Raw genomic sequence first — 20,484 nt, forward strand, 5'->3', positions numbered from 1 at the left:
ATATGTACAAAACTTTAAATTGAAAAAATGCAGTAGGTCCAACAAACCCATGGAAGGCTTTGTAAGAATTTAAAAAGCATAGGAGCAACATTTAGCAGTTTTCTGTTGAATTTTTTTTTTGTCTGAAAAGTCTTCAGATTAATGCTGTGTATCAAGATCCAAGTCATACAGTAAGTGACAAAAAAATGCGGATGTGTAATTATCTTAACCGCACAAACTCATTTCGCCTTTTATTACACTCACCCACATATGATCTAATGACAGACATTGAGGCAGGAAATGGGTGCATATGTCAGTCCATTTGGGGGCGCTATCTGCCACATCAGCCCGTTAGCTCCCCTTCAAGAAAGAACATTCAAGAAAGAAGATTTCTCCCCACTCGTAGGTACCTAGAACTAATAATATTTTTTGCATTTCCAGTTTTTCAGCCAAGGCGTCACCATGACTGATCCCATAAAAAAAATTTTTTAAATGGGTATTCACACATGAATGCGCAAGCAGTGCTATGTGGTGATGTTTCCTCAGTACTTTCAGTCCAGAGGAAGCAATTTCCACCATCAGCTGAAGGAACACGACACTCCTCGTCATATCTGTGACAAAAGCCACGCCGGTGGGTTTTTGACAGTGTGGAATCCTCAAAATTGCCGATCTTCTGTTGATAAAATGGTAATATTCACTCAACGCAGCCTGAATCACATAGAGCACACCGCATCTTTGATGTTGTGCGAAATGTTCCCTCTAATGCCATAATCACAAAACAGAAAAGCAGCACTTTGAAGGAAAAGACCATGGCCCAAACTACACGAGTGGACATGGAATGAATCAGAACCATGACAGGAAACAAACAAATGTATTATTCATGTGAAATTCTGAAGGAACATGTCTCAAAGTGAGCTACTCCATTCAGTCATTACCATATAACTGTTTTGCCCTTTTGAATCTGTTCACTTTACAGAACACAATATAACTGAAATTTTGCAAAGCAGGCAACATAAAACTAATAACACAAATAACAGCACAGATGAGTTAATACCCCAACCTAGTTTACATCAAGTACTATCCAAAACCATTTGCTTGTTAAATGAACTACAAGAAACCTGCTTAGTACTGAATCAAGCAGGTCTATAGAGCACGGTTAACACAGCCATTCTGTGATTATGTTAATGCTTACTGCCTACAGCATTCGTCCATGAAGCCAATTGCTGTGTATAAACTATGCTGAATGTACTGGGTGAAGCACTATCACAGTGCAATATTGGGTTTCAGTGGTCAAAGGGAGTATCTGTTCATAGACCGATGAAGTCCGCTATGGTAGATTTTTTTATTTTACCTTTATTTGACCAGGAATGACACATTCAGATTGAGATTTTGTTTGCAAGGGGGATCTGCCATAAAACATAAAGGAAAGCTGCACAGGGACCACCTCTCCTCATTCAAGCAGGGCATTTGTTGTTCACTCTAAGAGTAATTGTATTTTAAGTTTGTGTTGACAGATGTGTATTGGGGGAAGGGTACTGTATTTGTGCAGAACCACTGCATTAAGTGTTGTATAATGTTTAAATACCTGAGCTTACAACGAATCACTTACATTAAGGAACACAATTTAGATTAAGTCAATCCTATAGGGTAAAAGATGGATGAAAGAAAAATAGGAAAGTAACGACAGAATAAAAAATGTTAAAGTAAAGACTGATTGCAAGATCCTGATACTTTCTGGTAAATAAATCCATAATTTGGAGAACTGGACAGAGAAGGCTACATCATCCTTTGTTTTTCACTTTTCTCAAGTTCTGATGGCCCATTTTGGTAAATAGGCCGTAAATGTACATAGGGGCAAGCCTCAGTAGTGCTTTAAAAACAAATTAAAAGATCTAATTTCAGTACTGTGATTTGTGTGTAAACCAGATGGAAATATTTTTGATTTGGATATTCCCACTCAAGAAAGTTGACAATTGTTTGGAGAAAACTTTCTCCAGCCTGCCTACACCAACTGCATCAGTTCTGTTGTCTCCCAGCACAGTGACTGCACAGCCAACCTCAGCTAGTGCAAGGTAGGCCGAATTGAGGAGGCTTTTACACCATGCTGAGCAAATCCTTTCCAAGCAAACATTCTGCAAACGAGAGGTATAGTGGGATTTCAAGTTAAGGTTCCATAAGGTCCTTCTGAATTCCTTCCATCTTAACTCATGCAGGAGTGCCATGTTCAGTGGTAGTGGTCGTGAGTCAGAACGATGCTCTGGTCTGAAAAGTGGAGAAATCCTCTGAATCCACTGAGAAGGATCTCTCTTCTTTCATACAATTTTTTATACTGCATTCCAAAAAAGTTCAGATCCACAGTCGTGAAAAAAAGCAGAAAACTGCTCAGCTGAAACTGCGGCATCCAAGTTTACATGGATGAATTCATCATTCTAGGATTTGCGAGAGACGCAGCTAATTAAAAGAGACTACATTTAGCGAGGCAGTCAGACAGCAGCCTTGCACTTCCTGGTTTAGGGCCAAAGTGTCCATTTCATTTACTGTAAACTATAATATAGGAAAGGATATCAATTTAAAGAATCAATTTTTCATGAACAAGGACACCCCATTCTGAAGGCAACGTCTTATATTTCACAACTGCTCTCCGGGGGAGCAGTGCACACCACAAACAACAAAATTAACGATAAATTGTTTGGGTTTTAAAGAAAAACTGTATCCATTGAGTTGTAGTATCTTAATGGATGCAAAAAAATAAGTTGTTCTTAATTTTTACAATCCCTCTCACATGAAATGAATAAAAACTAGTCATACAAGTTTCTTCAGTTGAGCCCCATTTGCTCAACTCAGTTGATATTATCTAACAAGGTAAATGAACTAAAGTCGTTTCCAGATGAGGGCATGGTTCCAACTGAATGAAAAACAATTTCACCATCCATCAGTGTAGTTCTTCACCACACAATGACGTAGATGATGGCATGCCCTTGCCACTCCTGCGTAAGGGCAGGATGATGAAGCATAAAGACTCACAGATGTCTAGAGAACGAAACCTCACGCAAATTTGAAGCCCAAAGAGATCAGAGATCAGTGCCAGCCCCAATGTGCCCTGCCCCATCGCACCCCCAGTGCCACTGCTCCCTCTCATCTAGTTCCATCTCTTGCATCCCACCAGCAATTTTGGCCAGTTCCCTCTAGTGCTCACCGGAGACACAATCCTGCTGTCAGGCTGAAATTCAAAGCAGAGGCAAAATCAGGTGGGGGTGTGCATGGGGTGCGGTGGGGGTGGGAAAATGGCCCTTCGCTAATACTTCTAATCTGGAGTGAATTTCACTTTCTGCAAGGTTATGATGACATGAAAGAGGGTGAGAATACAGAGGCTGATTATGGAGAGGGGGAAAGATAGAGGTGCATTATGGGCAGAGCCTGCGCAGGCTTTCAGTTGCACAACCAACAGCGTAATAATACAGAACACCGGGGTATGATCCGCACCTCCGAAATGGAGACCAATAACAACATAACCACGTCAAACATATTGCATCCATTACTGTACATTATCTGCAAGCAAAATATAGGTCGTTGTGGTAATTTTCCATTTACAGGAGAAAAAGATTTTCATGTTTTCTTTTGGTGATTATTATTGCTACTAAATCAATGCCATAAGTGCAACAAGTATCTTCACCTTCACGTTAAAAAGACCATAATGTTATAGCACTGGGAACAGCAAAAAGCGTTTGTACTTTCCAATAGGAGTGATGAGAGAATTAGCATGTCCACTGCGCAAGGGGAACTCCACTGCTTACAGGATCCACTTAAGCTCAGAAGATATTGTTGTGATGTGCAGTGCAAAGTGCAAATAATGTACCAAACAAAGTGCATAAATATGGATACGTGTACTGATGGCCTACATCTTATTGATTATTACAGAACCAAGTAATTTCATAGCATGCAGTTGGGTATAGCCTCTTCAAAGGTGATTGCAATTAGATTTACATCCACAGGAGATGGGAATTTGGAATCTTATTAGTAAAAGGTTTGACAGAGTTCAAACCACATTTTTAAATAATGAAAAAGATATTTTTGCTGGTCAGATAGACCTCTTTCCAGATTGCAAATAGCAAGGACATCCACTTAAATGTATGAGAATATTTTCTCTATGTGCAATGGAATAAAATGATCTGTCTCTTGCCTAATGCAACAGGCTGTCACCGAAGTGAGGTTTAAGTGAAATGCATTTCATTTCCCAAACCCAGCAGTTTCAACCGATAACACCCTCGTTTAATGTCCGGCAAATGATCATTTGGTAATCATCATCAAAGGTATCGATTATCATTTAAATCAGGCAGAGCAATCTGCTGGATCAACCGTTATCAAAACGTATGACTCACAACCCAATTAAAACGAAGAAATGCATTAAGGTTACAACAAATATCCATATCTATTCTAAAGACAAGATTCAACTACCTTAAAAACAATGAACAAATTCACAGACATGGACTGGTTTGCAGCCACACAAGGAATAAATGAAAAAAAAAACCAAACCACAGCGTGCTTGTCCTAAAGTAACCCAAGGATGTGCCAAGACCGAAATTCAAAAAACTAAAGAGGACAGAATATTCCAAAAGACCAGAGAAGAAATGTAGACCAGGCTAAGGTGCAGGACTCAGATGCCCACTTCCAAGTAACTGCTACAAACTGACCTCTTGCCAAGTTGCCCAAAAAAGGAGGGTGGACATATTTATCTACTGAAAGAGAGGGACACACCCTCTTCTCCTGGCCTCTGCATACTTAATGATCAGGGAGGATCTATGGGGTGCTTATTTCTCCCCCTTTATATATATTATTATTATTGGTTCAGGTCAATTTACAATACACCAAATCTTTTTAAGGTTATAGGTAAACATTATGATGACATTAAATCTTTTTGGGAGTGACTATTATGAAAATATTTGTGAAACATAGCGCCTGTAGGTGTAATAACCAATTTAAGATTCAAAATCAAATGAATATGAAGAATGCCAGACCACTCCTGTTAACACGCACAAATCCACACCAGGCTATGCTGGCTGAGCACCTTTGAAGCTTCCTATGACTGAGAACAGTCAAATGGTGAATTACACATCCGACAATACACAGCTGCATATAATGAAGAGAATAATAGTTCTTCCATGTCTCGTTTAGATATAACATTTGCAAATTGAATGACGTCGACTGCTATGCAGAAACAACACTATTCTCAGGAAGGATAGGACTTACTTAAAAGAACTACATGACAGTTTTTACTAGCAGAGGCTTTGCCTGGACTGTTCCAAGTGGTGCCAAGATGGGCTGCTGTGGGACAAACCAGACCAGACCAAGGCACACACACATTCCTAGGGCTTCCTCTTACTCTCACTTTACCATAATCCCCCAAACAATCCAAATGGCTGACTGTGTGCTGTAGGAGCTATATGCATCTCTATGCTATTGATCAGCATTACAGGATTATTTTACTTTTTCTACTTCCAATTTAATTAAAAATAAACCCTTTTACAGATTTTGAAACTCTGTCCAGCGTCCCAGTAAAATATTTCTTATCTTTTAATGTGTTGGCCAACAGCCATTTAGTGACTGTTTACTTTGAAAAAGGGGAGGTTTGGCACTCTCCAAGTGTTTTCAACTTTGGTCAGCTTTCTTTATCGATTGGACCCATTTCAATTATTCTATTTTTAACCCTAAGGGCAGAAGGGCTTTGCCTGATTTGAATCCATTTACCTAATGACATTCCGTTGCATAGAAGTAACTGGATTGCATAGCACAACAGTAACTTTATATACCCTTACTTGATTTGAAAGAGTATGACACTGAGCTCTTCCCTGAAGCACCTTTTGCAGCAGGAACTTACCTTCACTATGCAGGCTACAGTGACTCAGATGCACAGTCATTTTGTCAGCGGATGAGAATCTTTCAAACACTGTTGGCATCAAAGATGTAGCCATCAAGGATGCAGTCGAGAGGGTGGGCTTCAGGTTTGATGCCACACAAAATGCCAGAGACACACAAAACGTGTGGAAGTGCATCACAAAGAACACAGAACCCCCACACAATTATTTGCCTACTTACAGCAGATCAGATACAGTTTGGGGATTTTACATTGATGTGTCTTGCCACTCAGTGAGTATATGTTAAATTGAAAGGATTGAACTGCAGTTCAGTTTATACATGTTTATATGTGCATTACATATGCTTAACTATTATAATGTCCCTTTAAACATACATTTAATATATCTGGGAATTATTTTTATGAAACTGAAATGTAAGCAAAGAATGCAACAGAATATTTATAGTTATGTTTAGCACAGTAAATTCTATCAACAGTATTCCCCTACAGCATTCCTATGCAAAATATAGTGAGAATACTGAAGTGCATAAGGAATTACATATTGTGTTTTAAATCAAGGGCTATAAGTCCAGATTCGAATTTGTCCCCGGTTTATTTTTCCAAATACGTTTCCAACGCAACAGAAAAGACGAAGCGAATGCTTTGCGCAGTGCAGTGTTATCTAACCTTTATTTTCCAGCCTTTTCATTCACTAAACAATTATTAAATCAAGCAGTAAAACAGTCAAGCGAAGCTACGTGCGTGCATTATAGATGCTATGTCTCAATCATTTTCATAAACTACCGGTTGGATGCACAGTGTGAAGTCCGCTAGTACAATCGGACTCTCTGGAGGAACGCTTTCTCCATCAGCTCCGGCTCACTGAGGCCGAGAAAACACTGTCAGATGATTCACAGTGCCAACAAAAAACACTCGTTTTGCTCCAGTCGTGTGCAGCATGCAGCAACAAGCACAACTAAATAACTTTGTGATGCTTGTCCTGGATGTAGAAGAACTGTGCTGGTTGCCGATTCCAAAAGACAATGTGAGCTGCCACCCGAGGGACTGACTTTGGCCGCATGCAGACGACTGTTTTAGGCGACAGCTAGGACTGTTTAGGCGATAACTAAGAGGGCGTCTGGTTTGATTGCGTTTGTGCCACTTTGAAGTGTTCCTAGGAAGAGAAGTGCATTTAGTCTGCCCCAAGGGATGGCTTTGTGTGGTCTGATCCAACAATCACTCTTTTCCACCTTCTTCCAGCCAAAGAGCAAATAAACAGGCATGACTGGAACCTCCTTTGTAGCTTTCTGCAATGTTATGTTCACAGTCAGAACCTCGCTAAGATATGTTTGGTATTAGTTGTTTTTTTTTTTTTCTGGCTATGGATGAGATGGATGGCTAATAATATACACGACTAATAATAATATGATATTTGTTCCAAGATGTTTGCAGGCAGTTCTCTGGAAATCCAGATGTACACCCTTGGCTATAAGCAGGACATAAGACCTGAATATCCATTTGCAATGTGGCTTTCAGTTTCCAAGTTAAAGCAGAGGGAGGTTGTGGAATTCAGTGAATTTTCTGGTTGGGTATTGTGCTACAATCCCTTGCTGTTCATGTTAGACAAAACCAACTGGCGAGTCAGAATAACAGAGGTGTCATTGTTTACTAATATTCACCCACTCACCTTCAAGCAAGGTCTTTAAAATAATGTTTTTTGCCCCCAAAAACAATGTGTCTATTGTTTCGAATTCTGTAGTTAAAAAAAAAAAGTTAATTGCCTTTAGCATGAAACAGGGAGAAACAAGAGCCTGGAGGGTTGGAAAGAAAAAAATCTCTCCACTAAAATAATTGGCTCAGCTAATTCGGGAGTCCGAAACCAATTCAAAGCCAAGAAATCAGGTGAGTTGAATTATCTGTGTAATCAATCAATTCAATTTATCTATGCAATGTTGAGAAATAACAAAAACAAGCAGGCTCTGCATCTCTCTGTGACCAGGATAGACAAAACCTGCTGTATACTTGTGCATGGTACTTACAGGGACCACGGAGAGCAGAGAATTCTGATGGGCAGGTTTTGTGTGGCACATCGCAGCGAGAGTGGACGGACTGAAAAGATGACGTTTGCCACGCCGAGTACAGGATAAATTAATCTTGGGGGCAGCCGGGCGGGGATGGAGCGATGTGAAATGAGTCACTGAGCACAAGGCGCAGAAAAAGGTTAATTAATCATCTTGAGTAAGAGGAGATCCATTTCACCCGCATGGGGTCGCAACACCGGGCCGGCCGTGACAATTTCAGCTGGCTGAGTGACCACTCTAAGGATGACACGGCAGGTGGAGAGAGCCAGGAAACAGGAAGAAGGGAGAGGAGGAGGTGAAAATAACTATTCTGGACCATTTATAGTACAGTAAAGTCTCAAGAGATACCTGAAAAACAGAACCAAAATCTCTTGACTGTAAGCAAGGGCAGGCAATGCCTTTCTGAAATAAGTTTGCTTAAACATTAGAAACTAACAAAAAGTACCTTTTAAAACAAAAATGGGAAGTGATGGTGGTTGCATGAACAAAAAACAACTGCAATACCTCAGCCTCAATATTCTCTCTTTGAAAGCATCAGATATGTAGGCTGTCTAATAAACCATTCATACCTTATACTGAAATATAAGCAATAGGTTCTGTTAATAAGTCAGTCAAAAACGTTATCTAAGAATAAAATACACACCCGTTTCAAAAACTAAAAGAAATGACTGACTATGAAGGACACAGGTGTCAGGGTTCCATTGAAAATGGACCCAAAAATAATAAGGTGCAGAGTGTATGAACTCTTGGAAAATCAATGTGGCAATGTGGGAAGGCATTACAGGGGAAATATTCCTGTGGTTACTACAGTTTGTTATTCAGTTTGATTCGCACGAGTCTCCAGCAAACTATCTGCAGACGACTAGAAAAGTTCTGTATAAGAGCAGTGAGCACACAGCAGCCTGGGCAATGATATATATATATATATATATATATATATATATATATTCTTGAGCAGGGATCTCAAACTCAAATCTTAGAGGTTCACTGTGTCAGCTGCTGCCGGTTTAAGATGTGTTCCTGCACTTAAGTGCTTAATTTAAGCTTAATTTCATTTCACTAGCTAGAGTCTGCACACCTTGTTCCCAAAGACATTGTCCACTGATGGAAAGGAAATATATATTTTTTAAAACCAGCAGAGATTGCGGCTCTCTAAGACTGGAGTTTGAGGATCCCTGTCATTGAGCATCTCTACAAGACTGGTGCAGCGGTGATGATACTTAACCTATCAGGATAGCAAATTGCCTCTTTACAGCCCTGGTTACTGTACCAGCTGTGGAAAAAAGAAGGTATGGTGATGGTGGATGAAGCAGGTGGATGAAGCAGAAGCAATTAAGGACCTACATACAACATTAAGCGTGCATGTGAGCATGGCCGTATCTACCATTGAGGACACTAAGGTCATGACCTCGGTATTTTGTTTCTTGAGTTTCAGTATTTTTTTAACATAAAGATTCAGTGTTATACTAAATAAACATTGTGAACTATTGTACATAAAATGAATTCACTTTGTCATAGAAAAAATTTTGTTGAAAGCCAAGATTACCTGATCTTCATCATCACTTCTAAGTGTGTGGGGTGGGGTAGTGAAGTGGACCCAACCCGAGCAGGAGAATTCCGTCGTTACTACAAAATCTTTGCTCAGCAAAGATAACGCAGTGATGCTTGAGATGGCAAAGCTCTCCCCATTAAAACAAGCAGACCCGTATGACAGCTGGTTCCCATACTGCATGTCTATAACCAGTCAGGATGTATGCAGTGGATTTTAATAGACGATAAAACGGTAAACAGAGAAAATGTTAGTGGCACATAAAACAAGTGTCCTCTTGGACAGCATTCGTTACTGTGCCTACAGCATATAGGCTATATTACATATTAGAAACACACGAAACTCATTGGGAACACCTGGGGGCTTGTTTACCTCCGCTGCATTTCCCAATTTTATCCGGAACAGATTTTTTAAATTCCCCTAGAAGCACGAACTGCTTCGGTTGTTTGTTTAAAGTTTGTAACACCGTTAGGCGAGCACCATTTATCAAAATGTGTAGCTTTATCGCAAACGAAAGTTTGATTTGCGGCTTCTACATGCTCTCTAAATATTTGCATGTAGGCTTCAGGGACAAGCTTATAAACACGTAACACTGTAGCTTTCAATACATCGTAATCTAAACTGTCTTCTAAAGACAACGTTTAACATACCAGAGCCTCTCCAGTAATCTGCATTGTAATGGAAAAGACCACGCGCTCTTTGGCCAATGCAATGTAGAAGTAATGCCTTGAAACCTATTTTTTTTACAGTCTCTGGTTGAAACATGGAAATGTTTGTCTACTTCACTCCCTCTGAACAGAGCTAGGCTACTAAACGAATTTGCCGACTAACATAAGTCAACCGAACTCACGAAAGCGGTGCCTTCGGAAGCCTCTTGAGCTGGCGCGGGAGGCGATGCACTGACAGGCACAGGGGACAACGGGCGAACAAAGCAGGGATTTCCGTGGCATTGGAGTAGGCCTCCCTTCCTTCGCTCGCAGTTCCAGTTCCTTTGACTTGACCTGACGGTCAGAAAACTGCAGCAACTGGCTCTGACACTCTTGCCTGCTTAGCTAAAGTTCTTTTAAAACACAGAGCGAGCACTGGGTTAGCTAGAAATTAGCGTGAAACGCCGGGATAATATGCATGGAGATACGTCAGACACGGCTTCAGCCTACGCCGTAGCCGTAGTCTGCAGTGGTTCCAATTCAGCTGCAACACCCATGAACTCCTCTTCGTCAGGTCGGATTTTCTGAGCTACCAATTTTTTATTTCCCGTTTAGTTTTATTCCTGGGCACAGTCACACTAAATAAATCTGCTATAAGTAGCAGATCGTCCTTTCGGCAACGACCAGACTGTTCCACAGTCTGACAAATAGTAACATCTTCCTAATCAAACCTAGCCATAGTAGACGACGAGCCCTCAGTTCTGTGTTACTGATTTTGCGAATGGTCAGAAACACAAAATCACGGACTAAAAAACTAGAAGAGCTAAGGAAAGAGTCGGAGTCGAAGGGAACGATTCAGTGGTCATACACGAGATCTAATAAGCAAACAAATCAGAATGGCTAGACGGGAATCGGAATCAAACAAAAATAGGGTCGAATACGCGAAGTCAAACGACGCAATCACTATACACAACACACCAAACACGGGTTTGAACTTCGAAGAACTAATCCCGAAGGGTAGGTGGCAAATGGCGGCTTTTTCAAGCAGAGTAACCGGAGACGGAAACGACCAATCAGATGACAAACCGGAGAGACGAAACACAGGCTAACAGAACATTTGTGATGACCAAAGCGGCAGGAAAACGGAGAAAACTCAAAATAAGCCAAGTTTGGTGCTTTATTGTGTGGACGTGTGAAGTTGTATTTGAATTCTGTGTATTTATATGAGGTCAGAGGGTCCAGTAGTGAATGTTGTTAAGGGCTGAGAGTCTGTGGTCAATTGGTTCTTTCTATAGGAAATCCTGAAAAGTACAAATCTCATGGTGCTGTATAGGTATGTGGCATGCCCTATTTTTATACGGTCTATGGGCATGCCCCACCAAGGCGTAACTTAGCAAATGGCATACCATCCCAATGAGAGCCAATTGTGCCATTATATGTAAATAACCTCGATAATGATTGGAGCTAGATAGCTGCGCTTGATCCAATGGTGTGTATGCCATCCTCAGCGGTGCAGTGCTGCATTGATAAACATTAAACCTGATTCTCCTTGTATAATTACTGCTCGACGTAGATGGGTCCAAAGTGATCATCATCCAATTTTTACTCTCAATTTGTCTTAAGATTTAGATGAGGAAAATCAGTATTTTTCAGGGGGTCATACCTCCGAACCATCTATGTCTCATGACCTCGGTCTCATGAATAGTCAACACCTTACATTACATTACAGGCATTTAGCAGACGCTCTTATCCAGAGCGACTTACACAACTTTTTACATAGCATTTTACATTAATCCATTTATACAGCTGGATATATACTGAAGCAATGCAGGTTAAGTACCTTGCTCAAGGGTACAACGGCAGTGTCCTTAGCCAGGAATCGAACCTGCGACCTTTCGGTTACAAGCCCAGTTCCTTACCCACTGTGCTACACTCCATCCTTGATACAGCCCTGTATGTGAGGCCCATCATTAGTCATTCAAGCTGAAATTTATATTTTCTCCCCATACTGAAACAGCAGGTGGTTTCATTAATCTCATTCTCAAGGTAGCAAGCAAACCTCTTCGATGGACGTAAGATTTTTTCACGGCTTTTACTTAACCACTCATTTTAAATGAAAAGTACTAGAGATATTTATTATCCACATGCATATCTCAAGCAAACCATTTCTTGTAACATTTAGTTATTAAAGCTTTCTGAACAAGGAAGTCCCAGAAGGCACTTATTAATTCACTGCAGGTAAATTGTTTGCTTATCCCTGGTTGTAGACACAATGTTCTCTTCATTTCTGTTAGGGATATGGATCAAGGACTCTTCATTTCTCTCAGTGTTAGATATCATGGATTCATTGTGAAGAAAAGGGTCAACATCTAAGAGCAGGAGCCCTGCTGATACTGTCTGTTGCCATAGAAATGGAGCCGGGAATGTTGCCGACTCTTAGGAACTGGGGCGACAAATGGAACAATTCTGAGTGGTTTGCCTATTAAGAGAATATTTGGTGTAGTTGTTGTCTTTTAACCACTATTAATATTAATTTAATCAAGGTTGCTGTCCCAATTTGTTAACAGATATTCTTGCGGGCACTTACACTCACCAATTCCACTTAAGGGAATCGCTTTGGAATCTGGGAGTTTTTTGTTTATAATCAAGTCGATCATGGTCCAATCCGTTAACAATACCAGGCGAATAGCAAAATTTTCCTCTCTGCCATTGATTTCGTCAAGGGAACAGCTCGAGAACTGCAAACTTAAGTCAGTAAATTTGTCCGTAATCCTCTGTAATCACCAGACTTGCCCTGATCTATGCTAACTTCCTCGTTCCCCTGTTTCACCCAGGTCAGAAGGTGTGGTTCTCCACGATAGACATTCCCTTACGCATCGAGTCCTAAAACTGGCTCTAAAATTGATCGGCTCACTCATAATCCTGCACTGGATCAACCCAGTTACTTACAGACTCCAGATGCCCTGGTCCATGTGCATCCACCCAATGTTCCATGTGTCCAGACTCAGACCGGTAGTCACAAGCCCCCTGGCCCCTGCCCCCCCCCCCCCCCCCACCTCCTAGGATGGTGGGCAGTCAACCTGCTTTCACAGTCCGCCACGTCCCTGGGTAGGAAGATAAACCCAGTACCAGCTGGACGGGGTGGGTTTGGTTATGGTCCCGAAGAATGATCCTCTGTCTGGGCTTAGGATATCCTCGACCCTGAGCTCATTTGGCAATTACGCCACCATCAGTCCCTTGCGAACATCAGAAGCTGTTCATAGAGGGGGCTTCTGTCACGAGTCCTTCGGTTGTCCACCAGAGGCCACCTGTTTTCATTTTATCCTTGTGTCTCATGTCTCCTCTCAGTTAATATTTCTTAATTATTGTATTATTGGTTCTTGTTAATATGCACGTGTCTGTTTAATTAGGTGAGTGCAGGTGTTTCTCTGTGTAAGTTCCCTGTTTCCCGAGTGTCTTCACTGAGTCTTTGTGTGAACTTCTGTACCCCAGTTCTGTACCAGCCCTTTGTGTTTTGAGCTTCTTGTGCCTTTTCCCCTTGTTCTCCTGTGTTTCCCGGATTATTGTTTTTCTTTCGTGTTTTGCTTGTTGTGATCTTTTGTGTATTTTTGCTCATAATTAAAGACTTTTTAGATTTTATTCCCTGACTGTGTTCTCTCTGCATTTGGGTTCTTCTTCTGAGTACTCGTTCACAGAAGCATGTAGTTGAATGTGAAGCGATCACGAGACCCATATGGATATATTAGGCCTAAGACTTGTTTGGAATCCTCAAACCCCTTGGAGATGGAAGGTTAGTGTGGGGTACACATATATAAAATGCGGCTTCATTTCCCGCCCATCTCTCCACCTCAGCTGATGTTTAGTGAATGTTCTGGTGGAAAATAACTGCTGTGCATTACATTGGTGGGAGGTTGAGATGAGTTTCCACCCTTCATTCACTTTAAGATAATGAAAAGTTATATTTAAAGGCAATCCATTATTATTATTATTATAACTCTGTATTTTATGTATTCAAACTAGCTGACAAGAATAGTGCAATGTCTTGCCCTTGATGAGAAAATAAGAGCTAAATTCACCAAATTATCTCTGTATAATTATGTTACTTGCTGTTACTGTAGCATGCTGCATATGAATTTTTCCTTCATGCATGTTATTTTTTGCTATTTAAAAGCTTGTTATCCTCCTTTTTTTCTGCCAGATGGAGGATATCACACACACACACATGCACGCACGCACACACAAAAGAACCACAGAACCTCCACAAATTAAAAATAGCACAAAAATACAAAAGAATAAAGGGTACCACTGTCCAACAATTGCAATTTCATTGCAGTTGATTCTATATGATTAGTGAAATTGTAGATGAAAATATAAATATTATTGTTTACTCATATTGTATCTATCTATATATATATATAATTTTATTTATTTTTTGCTTGCTATATATGTATTTATTTACATTTTCAAAGTAAGGGTTCATAAGTTTTTCTTCTTACTCTGTTATTGCTCCCTTTAATAAGTGCAGTCAGCCTTTCCCGAGAGGAATAGCGCTGTTAGCTTTTTACAGCTGACAGTTTGTTTTTTATGCCTTGTATATCTTTCAGAATGGGTTTCTGTGAAGTCCATTTGTGAAGGACGAAGCAGGCGGTTTGTAATATCCCACAGCTGGGGAGTAAGCGCACGGGGGGTGTCGGATCAGGCCGAAGGGCCCGTCATCCCCCTGCGTGTGTGAAGCAATCAAGTCTTGCCAGGCAGGAGTGAAATAGCTACCAGCCTCAGTGGAATAAAGTAAGTACCCCAAACCAAATGTATCTAAAATACCTTTTTAATCTTGCTGAAATTCACAATCATTACAATATTTATGTTTCTTGAATATTTTTTTTCCTTTCAACACACTGTACAATCATGGCATGTAAAATGTTTTTATATCAAGGCACAGCCATTGCCAGGGAAGCTCTGGGGGCAATGGGGGGGGGGGGGGGGGGGGGGGGGGTAGGGGGTGGGTGAGGGTGAGCTTAATGTCCTCCTGAGGTACTTCAGATGCCTGTGAGGAAGGAGGTGGGTCACATGGTACAGGTGTGCTCTATGTCAAAGGAGAAAGAATGTAACAGGTGCCGTTTTCCTTTTATTTCAAATAGATCTGCTTATAAAAATTAATATAATTTTCTAAATTTTCAGATTTTCTGGTAATATACACAATGAAACTGCTTTTTTTCTTCTTTTTTTGTTTTTTTCCCTTCTTTGCTAAAAGCACATTAATAGATAAAAATAAATATTGGTAAGATATGGACAGGAGGATGAAAAAATCGATCCTTGTGTCTGGAGGCCATTCTTGTTGGGCAGGAGAAGATCATTGTTTTTCCCTTTCCCGGAAAATAAACGTGACTGTTGTATTGTCCAGACATGCCTACTCTGTAGGAGAAGCACAGAAGAAAAGTGGACAGGTTAGTATCTTGTTTCCCTAAGTACCGGTGGATCTTCCACAGATTGACATTGAAGTTTTTCATCCTGTTTTAGATTTTTACTGCCGTCATTTGCAAAGCCCTATTTCTTGGCATACAAAGAGGATCGGAAAGTCATAGACAGCGGATTCCATGAGCACGTGAGGCACTAAAGGCTAATGGCGGGTATTAGCTGTAAAACAAAATTAAGAGATTAAGAGATGTTTGGAGGACGTCTGAGACTACCTGACAGACGCCTCCAACAGGGGAGGTGAGTGGCGAAATAGGACCCTGAGCCTCCCAGAACATCGGGGATAATGCCATAGGCGCTCGGTAAATGACAAAACCAGAAAACAAGACCGGGGGAGGCAGAGAGAGATAGGACTGGGTCTCAGAGGTAAGATACCCACCGCGTCTATACAGGCCCCTCAAGCGTTCACATCTGGCTGTCTCTCCTCCTTCTCCCGAAGGCCTTGGAGCCCACGTTGGTCGGGACGAAGTTGCTGCCGCCGATGCCCCCCGATCGGCTGAGGAAGTCCGCCAGGCGGTGAGTCACGCAGGTGGCCGTGTTGCAGGCTCGTTTCTGCGCCGTGATGCTGTTTTTAGGGGGAGAGAGGGAGTTTATTGGGATATCGTACTCATAAGGTTAAAACGGCAAACAGACAGCACATTGCAGAATGGTTTTAATACAAGAATTTGCAACGATACAACCATTACAATCCATTTCAATCATTTAATAATTTTTTTTATTTTCCAGATTTAAAATCGGAACAATAATCAACTTGGTCGTAGCCTACTGTAAAACATCTTACCTGAGAACTGTGAGTATAGGCCTTTGGCATGATAGCAAAAGGGGCTATTCGAGTTCAAGTAGCACCAGTCATGTTAATGTGTAACGCAATGAGTTTTTATAGTGGCAGCTGCATTAAATAGCTTAACTCGAGCATGTAAAGAGCAAAACAATTCTCGAGATCCAATATGTATAATATGCTTGAACAAAAGAGGGGAAAGAGATTTTCCTGGTAGAAAAATAAGTTTATTCAACAAGAAACATGGTCACGCATGAGAAGCATTTATTATTGGTATTATTATTATTATCACTGGTATTAATCGTATATTTTTATTACTGTTGATATCATCAAGATATTTAAAGGTGGGTGCGTACCATGCACCTAAAAAATAATCGGTATATGCGAATAAAATTTCCTTTTCGATGTTCAAATAATAATTTGGAGTGTCTGAAAGGATCCAGCTATCATTCTCTGCTGAAAACAAGAGGATTCGAGGAGGGGAAAAAAGAAAAACTAAACTGAAAAAATGAGAGGTATGCAATCACGGTTTTCTCAGAAGTCAATCAAGCAGGCAAGATCCACATGCATCGAACGAAAAAAAAAGAAGAAGAAGAAGAAACGATGGGGAAGGTGGGGGCAGACTGCTTTAGACGGTGTCAAATGACTCCGCGTAGCTTGCATAGCGACCGGGCTCCCCGAGGCTCCGCTTCTTGCCGGGCGTGCCAGCGCCGACGTCGGTGCGCGGGTAAGTTTGCAATTTGTGCAACTCCTGCGACAGTTTGCCCAGCACGCACGTGCTCAGATTGGAGCAGCGCTTGGACAAGGGTCTATCCAGGCTGTGGGGAGAAACAACATGCAGAGACACGATCATAGTAAAACTGGCATGCAGGTACGTGCTCCCCTACCCCCCTGTCACACGCACCCACCCATCCACCCACAGACACACAGCTCTACATCATTCTCCTTCATGCATATCAGTTAAATGCATTTCTAAAACTTGCTCTTGAATGCACGTCTAAAGAAAGGAACATTCTAAAACCATGCTGCCCCCACCACCCTCAAAATAAAAAGTTCCATCGCATCCCCAATCATTTTTTTTTGTCATGCTCCAATACCCCTCCCCCCCTTCAACGCTGCATCGTCAAGAGTTTAAATTCAGCACAGACTTGTCTGTAGTCATGCAGCACATTCTGTTTGCATTAATTGAGACCATGCATGCACTAATCCCTTCCATCTGGCATTCTCTTCCTTCGGCATTCCGCAGGCAGGCAAGGCTCCGTAGCATTCCCTCATAAAACGCATAAATAAATCTGACCCATGCAAAAGAAGGTTGCGACAGAGAATTCATCTATGTCCGTCCAAATCTCCCATCTCTTTTGGTTCACTAATAATTTGTCCTGGGCACATACCTCTACAATACTGTCCTAATCAAAACCTGCTGGACTGGCTGCTAGTGGAATCGTTCCTCACAGAGTGGAAATCGAGGATTAGTACAGGGAAGGTCGGCAGCTTCGAATACAAGGCGGAAACCGGTGCGACCAGCATTCGTTACCGAATGACGCCAAAAAACTTCTCAGTGTCTTGGTTTCAGTTCATCATACAGCTCCCCGCTTACCAGCAGCACCATACATCCTTGTTCACACAATAATTTGGACAGAATACAGAGTATAGGTGTTAAGTGTCCTGTACCTATTTCCATCGACGGCTTGTTGGTCCATTTCCTCCGCCGTCATTTGCACAAACTCTTTCACTATGGCGTTCAGTAACCTCCGAGCCTCGTAGTCGGTAAGTGTGATGCGGTCTGTTGTCTCTAAACCGGGTCTGCAAGCGAAGGGTAGATGGAAATGATCAGACTAAAAATAGCCCACTTGTGAGGTAATGTCACTGAAGTTAAAAGCCACTGCCTTCTGGTACAAGGGACCCAAGCCAGTATCAAAACAATCTGCTAAAAGTATCCATTTAAAATTCTGACAGGTAGCCAAGATTAGATTTATGACAAAATCAATAATGTGGTAAGAATCTGGAGGGGGCTTGGACTTGGGTCTTATTTACAAAGTACATATTACCAATCTCAAGAAATTGCATTAGTGACTTTTTTTAATTCTGTAAATGCTTTTGTAATTTTATTTGGAAGGAGACTGTCTTGTTAAAGTGGATTAAGGTGAAGAGAATCACTTCTACACTTTATTTGCATAAGGAATACATGTAAGCATCGATAAGCTGTCAAAATGACAATTTTTTATTTCAATAGTTTTTTAAAGAGAATAGTAATGATATCTTACTCAATTGTCATATAAATTGGTTGTCTGCATTGATCTGGGTTTTTGCAGTCCTGGTGAGCAGATGTAAATTCTTTCCGACAGTAAGATTTCCTCCACAAGCTAATACAACCCCCTGTACCTCAAACAGGGAATCTTGTCCTGGTTGCTTTTTTTGTGTTTCACTACTCTTTGCTAACATTGAGCAAACAATTTGAAAATGATTACAATAGCTTTTGTGTGTCTCTTCATCTTTCCTTTATACCTTCCTCTGTTCACTCTTTCTCTTTATGTCTGTGCCTTAAGTCCACCTCTCCATCGGTCTGTCTGTGGCGTGCGTTTTGTCTCACCTGGCGGGTGCGGCATTTGAGCTGTACATCTGGCAAATGACCAGCGCATAGGCAACAAGGAAAGCAGAGATCTTCAACATAACCATGGTCCCTGCAGCAACACAAATACAACGCCGTCCATGTTACAACTGACTTACGACACAAAAATAATAAACGTTCAACAGCAAGGACTTCAACAACAAATGAACAAATCATCTATGTGGTCTACAAAAAACTTAAAGATGATACCCTGCTATGGTCTGCAGACTCTTGAAAACTGAAATCCACAGAAAATGTGTTGCGTTCGGCTCTGACTTTGAGGACGCCTGACGCACTACTTCAGCCATTCTCTGGTGATCCTTTTAGAGAGGTTATGAAAGGCGCTATAGTGAGCGCTATCTCCTGTCGCATCCAGTCCCAAGTGCCTTACTCCTCTCTTCAAAAGCCCCTCACGAAAATGACAGTTAAAGAGATGAGTCTGAGTAATTCTCACTGTTTCGCTATTCTCGCGGAGGGAAAATCCTGCTTGGACCTTCCACAGCGGAGCGGTCCTGTGCATAGCCACTGACACTAATGGGGGGTAGGGTGGGTGTGTAGTATTAGTGGTTATCATCAAGATTAGTGGCCCTGGCCAGCTTTCCTCCAAGCCGCGGTGCATTAGCGTAATGAGCTGGTGCCCGCTCTCAGAGAGAGAGAGAGCGTGGTGTCCCTCTGTCCCTCTGTGAGAATCCATCAATCCCCATCCGCACCGCATCTCTACTGCTGCGAAAACAGGACCTGGGAAAATGCACCTGGGACATTTACTGTCACGCGCTGTCCGTCCGCCAGCACAGTCTCACTCTCTTACAGTCTCATAGTAGCGAGAAAATCAAATCCTTGCCTCACATGGATCTTATCACATTGGACATGAAATGCAAAGACAATAGCTTGAAGTTTAAGCTTTAAACAGTCTACCTTTGAATCCCAGTACACATTCCCTGCAGAGAGGGCCAGTTTGAAGAAAGCTGTACTTACCTTGAGTGAGTATTAGGTCTTCTTGCGCAACAAAAAAATAGGATAAGTAGACTAAAACTTGTAGACCAACTTGGGATTCTGTAGCAGGCAGCTACAATTCACAGTCCTTTATATCTACTACATGGGTTTGTGTATTGACTGTGTAGGTGTTTAATTGTTTTCTGTGGGCCAATCACAGTGCTCAGCTGCTCAAGCCAGCCAATCAGTGACTACCCCTTGGCTCTGGCACATCTACTTAAGGGTATGGCACTCAAATTACGTCATTCTTTAGTCACTAAGTGCTCCATTCACAAAATCTTGCCAGTCATTTGGACCCCTTTTCTAAATTTACATTGAGGTCATTAATTAAACTAGAGCAGATCAAATGAATGACCATGGAACTCATCCCCTCCAGTAAATATTTTATATGCTTTAAAAAATGTAGTATTGCTTTGCCTGCTTTAAAAAATGGCATACATATATAGCTTGCTAGCAGAGCCATCTACTGTCCAAAAATTCTCATTGCAGGTTTTTTTTCCCACTGACGCACACATTTCCAATTATC

General features: G+C 41.4%; 1 protein-coding gene and 1 long non-coding RNA gene across 4 annotated transcripts; both read right to left on the reverse strand.

The window, feature by feature from the left end:
- Positions 1-217: 217 nt before the first annotated feature.
- Positions 218-11,160, reverse strand: LOC118227201. Of its 2 annotated transcripts, none has more exons than XR_004765205.1 (5): positions 10,311-11,160; positions 9,458-9,546; positions 9,137-9,184; positions 7,870-8,027; positions 218-652 (listed from the first exon to the last, which is right to left on the reverse strand). It is a non-coding gene; the product is annotated as an uncharacterized LOC118227201 (long non-coding RNA). The 2 variants fall into 2 exon arrangements; XR_004765204.1 differs by having other exon boundaries at positions 9,458-9,645.
- A 4,156-nt stretch (positions 11,161-15,316) lies between these two features.
- Positions 15,317-20,052, reverse strand: calca (calcitonin/calcitonin-related polypeptide, alpha). Of its 2 annotated transcripts, XM_035417432.1 has the most exons (5): positions 19,941-20,052; positions 18,948-19,038; positions 18,029-18,160; positions 15,959-16,144; positions 15,317-15,519 (listed from the first exon to the last, which is right to left on the reverse strand). In XM_035417432.1, the coding sequence occupies exons 2-4, from the start codon at positions 19,031-19,033 to the stop codon at positions 15,985-15,987; spliced, it is 378 nt and encodes a 125-aa protein (XP_035273323.1). In that variant the 5' UTR covers positions 19,034-19,038; positions 19,941-20,052; the 3' UTR covers positions 15,317-15,519; positions 15,959-15,984. The 2 variants fall into 2 exon arrangements, with proteins under 2 accessions (XP_035273323.1, XP_035273322.1); XM_035417431.1 differs by lacking the exons at positions 15,317-15,519; positions 15,959-16,144 and adding an exon at positions 16,563-17,175.
- Between the last annotated feature and the right edge of the window lie 432 nt (positions 20,053-20,484).

This window comes from Anguilla anguilla, chromosome 5, assembly GCF_013347855.1.
Source record: "Anguilla anguilla isolate fAngAng1 chromosome 5, fAngAng1.pri, whole genome shotgun sequence".
Classification (NCBI taxonomy): domain Eukaryota; kingdom Metazoa; phylum Chordata; class Actinopteri; order Anguilliformes; family Anguillidae; genus Anguilla; species Anguilla anguilla.

What these genes read in the sequence shown, in the direction of transcription:
- calca (XM_035417431.1), bottom strand. Translation starts at nt 19,033, where the DNA reads ATGGTTATGTTGAAGATCTCTGCTTTCCTTGTTGCCTATGCGCTGGTC. An exon ending in TCAAATGCCGCACCCGCCAG is followed by an intron (nt 18,161 to 18,947) that starts GTGAGACAAAAC and finishes CTTCGCTTGCAG; the next exon opens with ACCCGGTTTAGAGACAACAG. An exon ending in CAAGCCGTCGATGGAAATAG is followed by an intron (nt 17,176 to 18,028) that starts GTACAGGACACT and finishes TTCTCCCCACAG; the next exon opens with CCTGGATAGACCCTTGTCCA.